The sequence below is a fragment of the Garra rufa genome, chromosome 6 (genome assembly GCF_049309525.1).
Source record: "Garra rufa chromosome 6, GarRuf1.0, whole genome shotgun sequence".
Taxonomy (NCBI): domain Eukaryota; kingdom Metazoa; phylum Chordata; class Actinopteri; order Cypriniformes; family Cyprinidae; genus Garra; species Garra rufa.
Window position 1 is genome coordinate 699,501 of NC_133366.1, and position 17,987 is coordinate 717,487.

Here is a 17,987-nt window from a genome sequence, read left to right on the forward strand (position 1 = left end):
AGTCGTAACTAAAAGTGAATAAGTGTTACCTATTCTAAAGTGTTACCGAGTTATTTTAGCAGATCAGCTGACACTGAGCAGTAAAGCTTAAGTCAGCTGCTCTCAGTTAGCTTACTTGGCTTTGTGAGTTATTCAGTCTTTGTGTTTAATTGTTTTTACCTCAGGATTTTTTAGTAACCCACACCCTAGTATAACATTCACCTGAAGAAGATTAAACACACAAGGCTTGGTTTATTTTATGCACGTGTTCTCAATAATTAAGAAAAAAAAGTTGTTTTAATGCAAATCCAGTAAATCTGGCTCTTCTATTTAATGAGCTACTGATTTCTATTTCCATTTATGCACATATTCATTTTCACTTCTAATTTTCAGAACATTTGATCTAAACTATATATATATATATATATATATATATATATAGATAGATAGATAGATAGATAGATACCATACCTACTTTGTGCCACCTTTGTACCTGATCTAAACCTGAAGGTCAGTGTTTTGCATGAGATTTCCTCACACAGCCATAAATCTTCACACAATGACCTGCTGAGCAGCCAAAACTTTGACAGTCAAACCTTTACAGTGAACCGGTGTTTGTAAAATTATTTAAAAATGTTTTCAAAATTAATTAAAACAGTAAACATTATTATACATGAAATACAATGCAATCTGTTCGGACGTACCACAGTACTCATTCAATAAATGCACAACTGAACAGATGAGTTCAGAACAGATGAGTTCAGACAGAATAAAGACAAAATAATAAAGAGAGCTATTAATATGCTAAAAAAGTAACGCATTTATAATTACAGATGTCACATTATTGTTAGGGAAGCAGACTGACAAACAGGTAAGTGAAACAACAGGTAAGTTTATTTGTTTTTTTGCAGAGCAGATGAAGAAGATGGCGAGTTAGTTTCACTGTCCAGATGGTAGATGATAGTGAGGATGGTGTTGAAGGGTTAACGTGGTATTTCTTTCCTTTTGCAGGAACGATCATCAGAGGATGTCGAAGAGGCAGACTGGACGCTGGCTTATGGCACACACACACACACTGGATGCAGCGATTGACTGAAAAGACAGGTACTGTAAGTAATAACTGGTAAGTATTTGTAAATCACCTCTAGAATCCGTGAAGGAGAGTAGAGCAGTCCGCATTTCGTGGCAACGAGACCGGACACTGGTGACTGTGTGTGTGGTGCTTATGTAGGTGCCTTAATGAATTGCGTGCAGGTGCGTGTGATTAGAACTCAGGTGATTGTGATCGTTGGGTGAGTGAGGTGTAGGAACCTGGCCAATCCGTGACAATTACAGGTGTAAAACAAATTAAAAGTTCACAAAAGGCAAACACAGATCAGCTGTTAATCTGTTGATGTGTCACCACCTGTTCTTCACATAAAAGAACCTGCTTCACCCTCAACTGTTAATTCCTGTAAATCATATATTGTTTTTACTTATGTGAGCATTTCCACACCTTTCATTTGGAACCTGTTCAGCTGCGCATTTCACAGGGGTGTTACTAATTTTTATGTTATTAAGAAAAATTGTCACAATAATTAACAAGTAACACTGGAAAAAATTAAAGAATTTCTCATGCTATATACTAGGAACATGACCAAAATAATGTTATGACACACAAAGTCATCTTAAATCAACACATGAACCTCAACAATGGTGACAATAAAAACTGTAATGTTGCATTGCACGCTGGATACCATAGTACAAAATTCCCAGCATGCATCACAGCATGAATAAATTAGGCAAGCTAAGGTGATGTCCAGAATTGATCCGATTACCTAAATAGTTCAGAGAAATTTGTCCTTTAGTTTTTTTTTTTTTTTTTTTTACAATTTCAAAACAGCCATTACAACTCATGCGCCAATAACACACAGTTTATAATGTGTTAGTACTGAATTACACAGCTGCTATATTTATTTTTTTTTCTCAGTGAATAAGGCAATCACATGATAATTGTGAGGCCATGTTCTATAAATGTGTTTCCTTAGCACACTTTTACAACCACCAAATTAACACATGCTTAAAACTAAGATTTAAGAGCCCAATTAATGGAAATGCTAATCACTATCGGTGGCTTCAAATGAAATTAAATCCCTGCTAATTCTCAATAAAGAATTTCTGTAGACCTCTAACAGAAATAAAGTCAATCTGGTCAGTAATGTGTAATGCTGGTAATGCTGTTTGTGGAGTTGTTTAATCCGCCTCTGCCGAGATTTAATGTCTTTTATCTTCAGCTGTTTTCATCTAAGGCTGAGGCTGCAGTCAGCACAGACGAAAGACTGTTATAATGTTATGTGATCTTACCCAAGCATTCCAATATGTGAATATTGTCATAACAACAAGACCTGCTTAAATGAAGAAAGTTAATAACATTAACACTAATAACACTCCCCAAGACAATTCGTTCAAAATGAACAAATCGTTCAAGAACGACCCATCACTAACAATTGCAGCCTAACAAAACCTAATATTGAAGATTTAAGGGTCAAGAGCCTAACTAATGTAAACACTGACCGCTATAATGGTTGCTTGAAAATTTAGTTTTTCTCCTTTGGTGATTCTGCTTATTAATATCAGGTGTCTTCACTAATGGGCAATCATCACTTCGTTAATCACCTAATTATCTCGTTAACTTCAACATTGCTTCAGTGTTAACTTTAACACTGTTTCAGTGTTTATATGAGTCCACAGTCAGAGTGTTAAATTAACACTGGGGATTTTGCTGTGTATGGTCGGTCAAATTGTATCAATGGAGGGTCGTTTTTGAAGATTGATGTCTCCAGATATCTAGCAACTGCATGGCAGGACGCATTTCTCCAGGGTGTGAAACAAGAAAGATGTAATGATGAACAATATCGAAATAAGAAAACTATTTTAATAAGGGGATAGCACAACATGCATGTATAAAAAGGTTTTAAATAAAACACATCAGTTGTAATAATTGAAAATAAATCAATAAAGAAATATTAAGCCTAATAACGAACAAAAATAAATCAATAAAAACAAAAATTTGAGGTTAATGAAAAAAGTCTCTTACATTTTTCCAGAGAGCGGTGTAAAACACATCTTTTCGTTACGACTGTACTATCTCAAATGAGATGTTCACAAAATGCACATTGCTTATGTTGAAAAATCAAATCAACTTTTGAGATCCTCTCTTGTCGTTCTTCGTCATGGTGGTGTGAAATTGGAGGAGAGGGTCTCTCTCTCTCTCTCTCTCTCTCTCTCTCTCTCTCTCTCTCATTCAATCATTCAAGTCTTATTCTCTTTTATATGTAATGTATTTTTTACAGCAAAAGTTCATCAATAATGATTTTACAGATCATGCTTTATTTTTTATTAAATCAGAGATTTTTACTTTCTGACACCTGGACTACCCACCTCTGCTTACCTACCCTAAATGGTACATATTAGTACCTTAAAGGTCTATTTTAGTACTTTGAAAGTGCATATTGGTACCTTTTTACTTTTGTACCTTAGGGTACCGCCCCAGTGACAGAGTTGTACCTTTTTTTCTGAGAGTGTGAGGGAAGGAGGTTTTGCCCAATATGTCACAATACATGGCCCCGTTCATCCTCTCCTTAATACAGTGCAGTCGTCCTGTCCCTGTGCAGAAAAACACCCCCAGAGCATGATGCTTCCAGCCCCATGCTTCACTGTAGGTAAGGTATTATTGGGATGATACTCATAATTCTTCTTCTTTCAAACACGGCGAATGGAGTTAAGACCAAAAAGTTATATTTTGAAAGTTCTATCTGACCACAGGACTTTCTCCCATGACTCCTCTGGATTATCCAGATGGTCCCTGGCAATCTTCAGACGGGCCTGGACATGGGCTGACTTAAGCAGGGGAACCTTCCGTGCGATGCAAGATTTTAAACCATGACGTCTTAGTGTATTACTGATAGTAGCCTTGGAAACGATGGCCCCAGCTCTCTTCGCGGCATTGACCAGCTCCTCCCGTGTAGTTCTGGGCTGATTCTTCAACATTCTTAGCATCATTGATACCCCACGAGGAGAGATCTTCCGTGGGGCCCCAGTCCGAGGGACATTGGCAGTCATCATTAGCCTCTTCCATTTTCTGACAATTGCTCCAACAGTTGTTCCTTTGTCACCAAGCTGCTTGGCAATTGCCCCGTAGCCCTTTCCAGCTTTGTGAAGGTCTACAATTTTATCTCTTGTGTTTTTTGACAGCTCTTTGGTTTTGCCCACGTTGCTACTTAGACTTTGGCTGATTGTGGGGTGCACAGGTGTCTTTATGACAGCTAACGACCTCAAACAGCTGCTACTAATTTAGAATCATGAGCAGAGTGTAGCTGGACTATTTAAAAGCAAAATAACAGGTCTTTGAGGGTTAGAAATCTGGCTGATAAGCAAGTGATCAAATACTTATTTGACACAGTAATTCACAAATAAATTGTTAAAAAATCATACAATGTGATTTCCGGATTTTTATTTTTAGATTTTGTCTCTCACAGTGGAAACGCACCTATGCTGAAAATTGTAGACCTCTCCATGTTTTTTAAGTAAGAGAACTTGCAAATACTTATTGACCTCACTGTTTATAAACAGCTTTCAGACAGAATAAGGACTAATTAATAAAGAAAGCAATGTATGTTATATTCAAAAACCAAAAACAAGACCAAGACATTCCTTACATGTCATAAAACTTAAGTTAAATCCCAAGTCTTCAGAAAGTTAAAGTTAATGAAATAATGAAACAACTAAATTGATGATGGTGCATTAATGTTTTTATTGAGGGAAAGAAAGGAAAAAAGAAAGAAAAAAATGCATAACCTCAGGCTTTAAACATGAGCATGTATCATACAGTCCTCAACAGTGGTAAAAATAATTATTCATAGTGCAGTGTATGATGCGAGTTTTTACTATGATGTTATCTAGCATGCATTTCACCATAAAGCAAATTGTTGATTGTCACCATTGTTGAGATTCATATGCTGGTTCTTGATGTCTGTGTGTATCTCAGTTGTATTAGAGTTCAATATCTATATACAATTATTATAACATTAGTAGCAATGCTTGTCTTGCATGCTGTAGTTCTTAAAGATTGGTAATGCAGAATCTAGAAAAATAAGTGAGCAAAATAAGTACTACTTACTACATAACACCACATTAACCATAAGAGGTAGAACCAATTAGGTAATTCAGTTGTCTGAGTTCATGAGCGGTATAAATGTATAGCAGGACTTTTATATTTCCGTTAGGCACATGCTGGGGCCCAACAAAGCTCTGGGTCCTTTGTCACCCTTTTCACCCCACTAGCAAAAGCCCTTGCCTGTTATGGGCATAAAACTCAGGAAAGTTCACAATGGAAATGCAAACATGTTCCTGGCGGCCCTCTTAACACTGCATCTATAATTTGTCTGCCAATAATCTCTACTAATGAGCTGATGATCTAAATAAGCTGTATTTGATTACAGAGACATGGAATACATGCAGTGTTTGGGGGGCCTCCAAGAACGTGGTTAGGAACCACTGCTCTAGACATGTGGCATTACCTGTTCTTCACACATGCAATAGAAAAACAGGTTCTATCAACCTTTAATTCCTGTAAACCATGTGAGTATTTACACACCTTTCCACACCTTTCATTTTAAACCTGCTCAGCTCTGTAATGTTAGAAGGGTGTATTGTTAATTTCAATGAAAACTATGACGAAAAATATTCCTTGACAAGCTGTCTTCTCATGACTAAGATAAGAGAAAGACAATAAGTAGTGTTGTATCCGAGTCCAGTGCCGAGTCCTAGTTCTCAATCAATTGACCAATTTAACCAACATCATGAAGTTGTCTCTCTTTGTTTTTTTTTTTTTGTTTTTTGTATTCAGCTATTGCTTAACTGCAGGAAAACAAAACGTCCTATTTTAATGCTTCAACATTGAAAACGAGCAAACCAGGGTGTTGGCTCAGGATTTCGGGCATTTATCAAATGATCCTCAACAGCAGTGATAAATTTATTTGTTTTTTTTTCATACAGTGAGTCAATAATGCAAACACTAAAAATTTATTAACAGTATTAATTTAATTAGATCTTTATTACTACTTTATCATATGAAAATAATCAATAACTGTTTGTTGAAAAACACTGCCCTCTCTGCTTTATAACTTGATTTACATTTCTACAGAGAAAAATCTGACATAATAAGTCAAGGGTCAAGAACCCAACTAAAGCAAACACTGATCTTCATGATGGTGGCATCATTTTAACCAATAACACATCAACATCTGATTCTCTGTAATTCTCAATAACAGCAGGTGTTCATCAGTAATGCACAATCATTATGTAATTAGACACTTAATTATCTTGTTAATTTTAACTTTCTGAAGGTTCCACCTCTGCTCAATTGATTAAAAACTAGGACCTGACATTGGACTCAGACTGGACTCGGACGCAGCTCTAGGGATGACACTCTTAGGGTATCGGTAGCAGAGGTGTATAGTCCAGGGGTCAGAAAGTAGAAGTCCTGCCATATGTTTGTTCCACCCATGAACCAATGAAATGATTTCACCAGAGGTGGAACCAGGTCTTTCTATTCAAGTCACAAGCGAGTCTCAAGTCAAAGCCCAAGTCCTCAAAGAGTTAAAGGTAATGAGATAATTAAGTGACTAATTAAATAATGATTGTGCATTAGTGATAAATACCTGCTGTTATCGAGAATTACAGAGGATCAAATGTTAATGTTGTATTGGTTAAAATTATGCTACCATCACGGAGACCAGTGTTCGCTTTAGTTGGACTTTCGACCCTTGACTACTTATGTGTAATCTCACTCTCTCTCACAACATATATAATGTTGTGCACTAAAGACACAAATCTGGTATGTATTGTGTTAATAATCAGACAATGGTTTGATAAAATGTAGAATAACTCTTATTATATACAAGTTAAAGTTTTGATTGAACAGTTCTGCAAAGCTCAGTATGATATCAAAATTTTGTGCTCATTGCTCAAATTAAAAATTCTGCTATATGAAAGGCATATAAATAAATTTGCTTCTGTGCTATTCAGACACACGCAGACCTCAAGAGCCAGCATATAAATTTAATAATGATGACTTTAAATTCTTCATGCTGCAATGCATGCTGGGTAACATCATAGTAAAAACTCCCATCACGCACGACAGTATGAAGAATTATTGTCACCACTGTTGAGGATGGTATGATAAGTGTTTCATGTCTAAAAGCCTGAGCTGCTGCAAGTCTCCCCCCAATATTTAAGCATTACAATGGCATTTTAATAAGAATTTTTCTCCAGTTGTTTGATAGTTGAATGTCAGTCTATAAATCAAAGATTAACCATTAAATGATGTTCACTTACGAGACATAAAAGCAAAACAAGTTAACTATACCACTACCACAAGCTTTTGATTCTGTAATGTGCAAAATCTTGCTGTGAAAAATATGGCAATTCCTTAAAAAAAATTTACCTTAAAACACTAAAAGGGTCAAAGCCCAACTAAAGCAAACACTGATCTTCATGATGGTAGCATCATTTTAACCAACAAAACATGAACATTTGATCCTCTGTAATTCTCAATAACAGCAGGTGTTCATCACTAATGCACAATTATCACAATCATCATTTAATTAGTCACTTAATTATCTCATTACATTTAACTCTTTGAGGACTTGGGCTTTGACTTGAGACTCGCTTGTGACTTGAATAGAAAGACTTGGTTCCACCTCTGGTGAAATCATTTACTCAGTTCATGGGTGGAACAAACATATGGCAGGACTTCTACTTTCTGACCCCAGGGGCCTCATTTATAAAGACTTGCGTAGAAACCATCCTTGATTTTATCTAAGAACTTTTCTAAATTGATCGTAAGAGCGATTCAGAGAAACGAAAGTACCACGAAATCCATGCGTACGCCAGTCATTCGGTTATAAATCACAAACGATCGTGGAATTGTGTGCAGCTGAATGTTCCGCCGTCGAAACGCCCCTGCTTAATTAATTAACATATAAAATGAGCTCATTCCTAAAGCAAAAACTCTGTGACAATGGCAAGTAAAAAGGAGCGCAAGAAATCAAATTATAGTGAGGCTGAACTATCTGCAATACCAGGCATTACCACAAGGAAACGGTCGTACGCCAAGCTGGAATCTGACGTGGAGATAAGTACTTTTCCACGTCAAAGACGGTTTTAATAAATCTGTACTTTGACGTGGTTTTGATCGCACGAACACTCTAAGATCAAATCAGTGCGTAAGAAAGTTTTATAAATGAGGCCCCTGTACTATACACCTCTGATCGGTAGCCAGAGATTACGGTTTATAACATTTTTAAATATGGATTCTTACACAAACACATTAAGTCGCTTCAGAAGGTGAATCTGTGTGGAATGTTTTTTTTTTGTTTTTTTGTTTTTATTATGATGGATTGGCACAGTTTATTGGACTTATATTGAACTACTGAATATCAACAGCCATTCATAGCTTGGAAGACCATGACATTTTTAAGAATACTCCTATTGTATTTGTCTGAAAGAAGAAACTAATTTTACACCAGAGGAAGGCTAAGGTAATTCATTTGTGAGTTGATATTTAGCACTTGAGGAAAAGCTGCAAAAATGTAGACAGAAACAAATCAGACAAACTAAACAGAATGAAACAATGGAAAGAAACAACACAAACCATCTTCTATTATTAATTTTATTAGCTAGCAGCTATTTGCACTAAGTGAAAATAGCATATTTTAACATATTTTCTTGGTTCTTTCTAGTGTAAGGCCAGGTATTTGCACTTAGGGTAAATAGACACTCCAGTTTTATTATCTGTAATCAATTAAAAAAAAAAAAACTATTTTATTTGTTCCTAAATTGTGAGTTTGCCATAATTTAATAACTGTTTTGTTGTGTATTTAACAATATGTCCAGATATAGATTTGTTCTGTATGTAATTTTACACAGTAAAGAGGCTACATCGTGAAAGTACATTTTGATAAAAAGTTTGTTCAATTTAAATTATACTTAAAGGTTGATTTTAATCATATTTACAAAGTAGTAAAATGCGGTTTTGTTGAACATGTTTGTTGATCCTACACTTTTACATCAGTTGCATTGTTTTTAGATGTGAACAGACCAGTAAAAGTTGTGCTCTCTAGCTTTTATCTGTACTCAACTAACGTAAATCAAAAGCGTAAGAATTAATCCTGTATGAGTTTGGTTTTGTGAACCAGCAGAACAACTTTGACTAACCAAAACCATTGTTCTGTTCTTTTGCGCTGCTTATCCTGATCTGCTCTTACCAAAATTGTCAGAAATGCTGTTTCAGATCTAGAAATAGGTGAAATAATAAAATAATGTGTTAAAATGTTCTGGTAATGTTTTCAGTGGCAAGTTTTATTTTAGTTCCCAGATTATTTTCCTAAAAGGTAGGTTAACATTCTCTAAAAACGTTCTACAAATGTTTATTGATAACATTGTTAGAACAGTATCCCCTCGACATTTCAATGAATCCCTAAACCTAACCCTAAATGGTTCTTTTGAAGGTTCTATATAGAACCTTTTAGGGGTTCCAAATATGTAGCGCCTGATAAAACCTTTTAAGGTTCTGAGAGTTGCACTTTAAAAAAAAATACAAATAGTAATAATAATATTCCACTTATAATCAGTTAATCTATCTACACAGTGTGATGAATAAATATCGTGCCTTAAATCTCTAAACTCAGTTTTACTTTAACTAAATATTTGACTTTAGCTCAATTACAAGACAGAAAATTAAGTTGGATCAAGTATAAAATGTTCTTTAGAGTAACAACAAGGCATATAAGGAATAGACTTTATTGTTGAAGTGCTGATGTCATTAACAATTGCACATTTGTTGTCATAATTCACCAATTTCCATTACAGATGCAAACGAATGATTACATACCCATGGTACCTAAGCAAATAAGAAGATATAAGAAAATATATTCCATATAAATTTACATTCCCAAAATATGTAAACCCAAGCTTTACTCTTTGTAACTAAACTTTTTTTTGCAAAAAAAAAAATTAATAAAACCTTTTTATTACTTCCACATTCATCAGTCCTAGATATTCTTTCAACTTATAGCATCATCACCCCAACTGATAATCACTATTTATTGAAATGGTAGCTGTTGTCCCTGGTTGGACTTTTAAATAAAAGACATAAAAGAAAACATGAAAGTGTCTGGCAACCATAGTTAGCAAATCTTGTTTTTAATTCAGATTAAATTATTCCATAACTATATACCTTTACCTGAAAACTGATTTTAACTGATTGTACAAATGTTTTTAATTTTGCTTTCGTGACCTGTGTGCACCTCTTGATGTTTTTATTTTTTAAATTTAGATTTTGTGACCTGTGTGCACCTCATGTATATTAATGAATTTATTTTTTTCTTTGAGAATTTTTTTTTGTGTTACAGTCGAAGAGAAAAATTGCCAAATATTTGGCTGCCTAGTTGAGTCCGAAATTGTTTGCACACCATATCTGAAAGCATTCCTCTGCCTCCTCCATCTTCTTCTTCTCCTCCTTCTTATCTTCAGCTGTCTGATCATCAGATCGTTTGTAGTAAACTCTGACCAGCTCTTCATTAAACCTCTTTGGCAGGAAACTGGATAACTGACAACAAGACAAGTAACACACAATCAGTTTTCTAAAAATACTTTAGCAATATGAAAATAAGTTTCATTGGTTATACTGAATCACTTTGACAATAGACTTTGGCTCAGGCATTTCAGAATAATCAAAACAAGATTGACAAGATCGGTCCACTGTTAATCTGGTTAATGCGGTTATGCTGCACCAGTGCACAAAGTCACATAACTTGTTTAAATGTGCATCAGAGAATTTATTCCGTAAATGTTTTTCCGTCATAGTAATACATGTTTTCTTATTTTTAAGCACTTTTTTATACTTCATACTTGTTTTGTATACACATTTTTAGAATTTATCTTTCCCTTTCCATAACAGCATTTTTTTTTTTCATGTGATATCTCAAAATGTGCATAAAGAAACAGATGGATGGAAACATAGCTGATCACACCCATTTGGAAAAAATCTTTAATGATCTAAAACAAAAGAGTTAAAGTGCCACGAGTACCTGGTAATCCTTAATGGCAGAAGCTTTATTGGGTTTCCTTTTGCTGTAGAAATAGACAAATTCAATGGGGTTTTTGTCCTTCATGCCGTGATCCAGATCAACCACCTGAGTAGGAAGGGATAAAATAGCTAGTTTGTGAAAATATAAAGGCAGATGTGAAGTGTTTGGAATATAACTTACATAAACTGGCAAATCTTCAGCATTCAGAGAAACAGTCCTGTCTGTAGTTTTATACTTCTCGACTGCTGCCTTCCATTTTTCCGTCAGTTCCTCCTGAAAGTTCAGATTTGAGATGCTTCATGCACAGCAAAAAGCCCAGTGTTTAATGACCTCTCCTGAGAGTTTATTTATATACTTATTTAAATGTTAAAATCAACATTAAATAATCATTAATAGTTATGCAAGTGATGATTAATCATTATCGGAACCACCTGATGTTAACAAGCATAATCACCAAAAACAAATAAATAAATAAACACATCACACACAGACATCAAGAACCATCATATGAATCTCAACAGCGGTGACAAACGACATATTCAGATAAACAGATCAACTCTGAACATCATAAAACAAGCTACTAAAAAGTCACATAAAACAACAAAAATGAAAACAGTAAAAATAAAAGAAATTATAAAGACATTTCAGCTTATTTATTCATGCTGCAATGCACGATTCATGGATGAGTTCTGAGTGGCTACAACATGCTTTTTTGATGGTCACCATTGTTGTGATTCTCAGGCTGATTCTTCATGTCTGTGTGTCTTAATTAAAGACTTTTATTAAATTCTTGATCAAAATAATTATTAATAACTTATTTCTAACTATATATATTATATGGTTCACAGAGTTGATACAAGCAGTGAAAATATCCATGCATTCATATAGAAAAAACTACATGAAGATTATTTCAAAATATGACCACCTTTCATCTGGTAAACATGGCTATTATAACACTATTATAGCAGCCAATGAAGATCTAACGTTAAAAATGTAAGGGTCAAGATACCAACTAATGCAAACACTGACCACTGTAATGGTGACTTAAAAATTTTAATTTTATCCTTTGGCGATTTCTGCTTGTTAACATCAGGTGTCTTCAATAATGATCAATCATCACTCAATTAATCACTAATTATCTCATTAACTTTAACTCTGCTTCAGTGTTCATTTAACACTCTGATTTTAACACTTTCACACTCTTGAGTGTGGAATCAAATAAACTCCCAGGAGAGTTAATTTATCACTGGGGATTTTTCTGTGTGGTTAATCAAACTGTAAACCAGTGTGTTTTTCACTTCTGTCCAACCTTTGATGTGTTTTTCTTAGTCAGACGAGCTTCTCCAACAAACTTTGGCAGTTTTCTTCTGACAATCTTGTCCAGGATGTTTCTGGATTTCTTAAGGTTATCAGCAGTGGAGGACAAGATCTGCTCAAAGATCTCATCTGACAGAAGAACAGAATATTCATTATTAGAGTGTCTTATTTCATATTGGTTATATCCTGAGACACAAAACCACGAGTCTCCAAAGAGAGAATATACTCATCTCGGTATTTATATTAACATGGTATATCTTAAGATATTTTACCTTTTAGATTTGTTTCTTGTGTTTTGTTTTCTTTCACCTGTGAGTTTGCTGTAGTCCTCTGCTGTCTTTATGGCTTCAGAAATCTTCAGCATATCTTCATGTTTTCCTTCATGAAGGTCACGATCAGCCAGTAAGAGTGCTTCTGCATGCCTAGCACAAAAATCATTACTATTTAGTCTTTAAAACATGTATAAGGTGAAAAAAGTAGAAAAAATAAATAAAAATAACAACAATGCAAAAGACAGTCAAGTGTCAAAAGTTCAACCAAAAGCATCACTATAATGGTGACTTAAAACATAAACCAATATGAACTAGAGTTAAACTGCTGTTAATTTTCAATAATATCTTAGACAGATGACAGAAATAAAGTGAAAGTGGTGTCTGTAATAAGTGAAGATGTTAATGGTGGTTGTGTTTCATTCTCCTCTGGTGAGATCTTGACAGATTTAATGTGTTTATCTGTTATACAGTTGATGTTCAACTAAGGCTGTGTGACTTAAGTGAGTTTTTTTATTCAGAATTAATGTGAGTTAATTTATATAACATCCTGGAAAGGAAGAATAAGCCATGCAAGATTTTAAAAATTGTACAATCAGCAGCACAGATATTACTCACATGTATTCAATGATGTTGCAGATCTTGTGCTGATACGCCTGTCGATGGAGAGTGTATCGGGTGCGAAACATGTCATAAACATTATCAGCCTCCTGTTAGACGGACAAACAGCAGTGTGTCAGAGATCCAACTCCCATAATGCAATGCATACATCCAATGTCATTTTTAAATGTTTCCCAAAGGACAAAATGCCACATTTTTGAAGGGATAGTTAAAAACAAATCAATGCATTTTGAGAAATGTCTCAGTTTATTTGTCTATACAAGCAAAGTCAATGGGGTCAAGGGTTATTCTGGAGCCCGTTGACTTTCATTGCACGGACAGAAACAATAGAAACATTCTTTAAATAACGTATTTTGCATTCCCCACATACAATTACGTATGCCATGTTTAGAACAGTAAGAACAAACGTGAATATGTAAATTAAGACAGAACTTAAAATGACCCTTTAAATTTAAATAAACCTTTCAAGTATGCCTTTGAAAGTTGCATTGGCTTCTGTAGAATGTCTGACATGATACAGTATTTGAGTTAACAATACAGATTCAATTTTGAATATATTAATAGAGCTTCTGCTATGCCATACATGTGTGTTTGATTAGTAAGTAAAATAGTAACCAATGTATGAGGCACCTTGTCTCTGAAGCAGATGTGTTTTCTTCTGTTCACTTCACAGACTCGAGCAAACTTCAGCAGACGCTGATGGTCAAAGCTGTTTCGAATGCCCAGGTGATGACAGTCTCTGTCAAATAAACATTCAATATGAAAACAAAATGGATCATAAATAATAGGATGATCTATATGCCAGCTTGGTTCTGTTTTTGTTATTTCATTGATGCCTTTATTTGACCTTGACCTACTGTGACAAGAGAATAAGACATGAAATAAAACTGTCAATATGCTCACTAATGTTATTATGCTATCGCAGATATTGTCTCAGTGTCTTAGTTTCTCACCATCTGTAATGGTCTTACATTTGTCTGCCAGACTTCACTTTACATCTCACTAGTCACTATAGTGATTGAGCCAATCAATTGCTCTTGCATATGTGCACAATGTCTAATATTTACCGTGCAAAATAGTCCCATTTGTCCACATCAATGCCATTCTGTTTGTTTGCCACAATCTCATACAAGAAGGATTTTTCTTCATCTCTGCCCTCGTATGTCCACTGAACAGAAAAGCAAAGGCTGTAAGTAATTCCAACTTCATTATAGTGGAGCGTCACACCATAAACAGCTTTATACCTCTGCAGTTTTTGCCCCTTCGATTAACTCTTTAATGAAGGTGACGTCTTTATCACCCAGTCCATGTTCTTTCAACACATCTTTATTCTCAGCCTTCAGACTCATCACAATGTCATGGAACATTTGAACTGACATCTGCTCATGCTGTTGGTAAAGACAGAAACACAGATGAAATCATAAATACATATCGTACAGAGTCAGTTGCTTTGGCTGCATGAGCAATGTGTTCACTCTCACCTTCCACTTTTCAGGGATGTCATCAGGCAGACCTAAGAAACAGAAGCAGCACTCAGGTTTAGATTCATATTTTAAACATTACTCTTTCAGTCACATTTACGAGGCATACATTTAAAATAGCTTGAGTTCTGCATGTCCAAATGTAACAATGATATGAGAGAAAACTTGCATGTACTTGCATTTCATGTCACTTACCTCTTAATCTTTTAATTTTTTTGGCTTCAGGAATGACCAGACCATCAAATACATGAGAAAATGGACCATGGCCTAAAAATAAATAGAAAATGTAAATTTTACAGCATTTTGATCCATCTTATGTCTCTTTACATATGCTGGTTAGGTATGTTTTGAAGCATGCTTGCTGGTTTAAGCTAGTCATGTGCTGGTCCTAAGCTGGTCCTGAGCAAGAGTTGCTTAGGACCAGCTAAGAACCAGCTTAAACCAGCTCAGTCAGGCAGCCATGCTTCAAAACCACCCAAACAAGCATATGCTGATTTTATTTTATTATTTTTATTTTTCCCAACAGGGACGATCTCCAAAAGTGACAATTACAGTTGGATACTAACAGTAACCTCATATATATATATATATATATATATATATATATATATATTTTTTTTTTTTTTTTTTTTTTTTTTTTTTTTCAAATTTATAACTAAAACATGATTCTGGTTTTGGGCCACTAAACTCTGTGTCCTTTTTGTGGATCTACATTAAACATTAGAATTAAACATAAGCATTAGGAATACTCACCCAAGTCATGACACAGACCAGCGATCTGAACACAAAGGAAATCCTGTTTGGTAATTTTGAGCTCTGGCTGATTGTCATGAAGAACTTTCACCAGACGTCCTGCTAAATACGCCACACTAACAAACACAAAGATATTAGCTTATCAAAATCCAAAACTGAATCTAGCAAAAAGATCATTATTAATATATATAAATGTGTGCATATATATATATATATATTATCTAAACATCTTAAATTATTAATTTCATTTCAGCTCTGTAAATAATTCATTCTCACCCAAGAGAGTGTTCAAATCGATTGTGAGAAGCACCAGGATACACCAGGTATGTTCCTCCTAGTTGTTTGATGTGTCTCAGTCTTTGAAACTGAGGAGTGTCAATGATCTTCACCAGCAGCGGATTCATCTCCATGTGACCATGAATAGGGTCATTGAAAATCTACAGGATAAAGACCTACTGGTTTATCACACTATAATGAACGTGTGACTTAATGTAAAAAGTTCTGAAACCATTTCCTGTTAGCTAGATTTATAAGTAAGTCATTGAATCATTCGCTCAACTGATTCCCAATGATTCGTTGGCTGATTTGGTTAATTCAGGAACAGAACTCTGCTATAGAGTCCTGCACAGGGCTGTTTTCCTAATCCAGCAACATCTGTATTCTGCTTTTGAAATTGCTTTTGAATTAGAGCTTGATGTTCACTTTCAATTTCATGTGCTCTGTGTAAAAGAGGACATCTTACAAGATCAGATATTTGTCAATGAGCTTAGCATCTGTTGAGCAGCAAATCCTCCAGCATGATCTGTCAGTCATCTCTCCTTACTCTCTATCTGTGATCAGTCAAATCTGACTACTATAGCTCCAGCATGGCGTAGCGTAGCGGAGGCTTTCAGTGTTTACATATTCTTGTAATACACCAAATCGTGGGAAGACAGGACCTGCGCTATATAGAGTAAAACTGCTGGTTTCATTGAGATTTGTGGGAACCCAGTCCCAATGCAGCCTCTGCTCTGAGTTTATGAGTTTAGGAGTTTGTTTTGTTGTTGAAAGCAGCATATTTAAGCATTTTGTTCATGAATGGTTTCCTCTTCATAAAATGATTCCTCCTTATGTATATGAAGGAACAAAACTTTTTGTTTTGGGCTCCCAAAAGCCAAGGGATTGCAGTATGTATGCAATTGGTTCAGACACATAGGCTTGCAGTGGTAACTCATCAGTGGACTTTTTTTTATCAATATAGGCAGTTTGAAACTCTGAAGGCAATTAGTTGTCTTCAGAAATGTTTCAATGGCATTTTTATTTGATTTGGTGAAGTACCAACATAGGCTATTTGGAATTGCATGCTTCTATATGCATTTTCACAAAACTGAGAAAAAAAGTACCTTATGTTTGCTTTTATAATTGCATTGTGTTATGAGCTTATGTTTTTTTTTTTTTTTTTTTTTTTTTACTTTGTTGTGAGCTTATGTTTGCTTTTTTATGTTGTTGTTAATTGCATTGTGTTGTAATTCTGATTTTGGGCCACTAAACTCTTGAGTATAATATGTAAAAATCACTGCAGTATCCAGTTGATATAAACACTAGAGACAGTAAAAATCTGTCAACTCTTATTCCTTTTCACACAAAGTATGATTTACACTCAATTACTTGCAGAATATTTTATTTCTTCAAAACAAATTGAACTTCCTGCACAATTTGAAAACTGATACTTCTGAACATTAATACAGCTTCATATGCATGAGTTTTATAATTCAGTATATTTGCGCAGTTGCTAGAGGGATGTGCATTTTTAATAATCCCATCTGCAGTTTTTGTTCAGACCAGTGCAAAAATCCACCCACATAACCCCCTTTTCATCCCTTGCTTTAAAATGTTTAAAGGCTTGATTGTAATGTTTATCATTTTACAATTTATTTTGTTTTTGTGAAAACCTGTATCTCAACTGTATTTGTCTTGTTCTGTACATGACACATGTAGAAACATTGGACACAACTATGGGACACCACTGTGCAGCAGAAAGGAACCTCAAGGCTGATCTAGGTATAAGTGTGCACATGTATAGGGCCCCATTCCTAGATTTTGCCTGGAGCCCACAAATTGGTAAATCTGCCCCTGATACTGACATCATGTGATGACTTGGTATTTCAGTTTGTTTGTAAGGTTAAATAATTATGATCTACAAAATTAATACTGTTGACTGCACAATTTTAGACTTGTATGTTTCTTCATGGAAGTGAAAAGTAAAATGACGCTATCATCGAAAATGTCACACAAATAGTTGGTTTACCTTCATTTGTTCTTTTGAGAAGTCTAAGGAGTATTTCTTCAGGATGTCCTGCAATTCATCCTTGATAATCTCCCATAACTGTTGTTTCTCAGGCTCTGGAAATGTATGACATTTTATATTGTTAATGTAAAAAAAAAAAAAAAATATA

At 34.9% G+C, this 17,987-nt stretch overlaps 1 protein-coding gene across 1 annotated transcript in view; it reads right to left on the minus strand.

Moving 5' to 3' along the window:
• Positions 1–10,465: 10,465 nt before the first annotated feature.
• LOC141336257 (deoxynucleoside triphosphate triphosphohydrolase SAMHD1-like) overlaps positions 10,466–17,987 on the minus strand; it is an 8,265-nt gene continuing 743 nt past the window's right edge. The window contains exons 2-15 of the mRNA XM_073841809.1: positions 17,840–17,934; positions 15,829–15,989; positions 15,553–15,668; positions 14,995–15,066; positions 14,800–14,831; positions 14,563–14,706; positions 14,386–14,486; positions 13,949–14,057; positions 13,316–13,407; positions 12,738–12,850; positions 12,421–12,557; positions 11,292–11,384; positions 11,112–11,216; positions 10,466–10,630 (exon numbers count right to left, since the gene is read on the minus strand). Of these exons, the coding sequence (XP_073697910.1) occupies positions 10,466–10,630; positions 11,112–11,216; positions 11,292–11,384; positions 12,421–12,557; positions 12,738–12,850; positions 13,316–13,407; positions 13,949–14,057; positions 14,386–14,486; positions 14,563–14,706; positions 14,800–14,831; positions 14,995–15,066; positions 15,553–15,668; positions 15,829–15,989; positions 17,840–17,934 (1,535 nt within the window). The remainder of the gene's footprint in view (positions 10,631–11,111; positions 11,217–11,291; positions 11,385–12,420; positions 12,558–12,737; positions 12,851–13,315; positions 13,408–13,948; positions 14,058–14,385; positions 14,487–14,562; positions 14,707–14,799; positions 14,832–14,994; positions 15,067–15,552; positions 15,669–15,828; positions 15,990–17,839; positions 17,935–17,987) is intronic.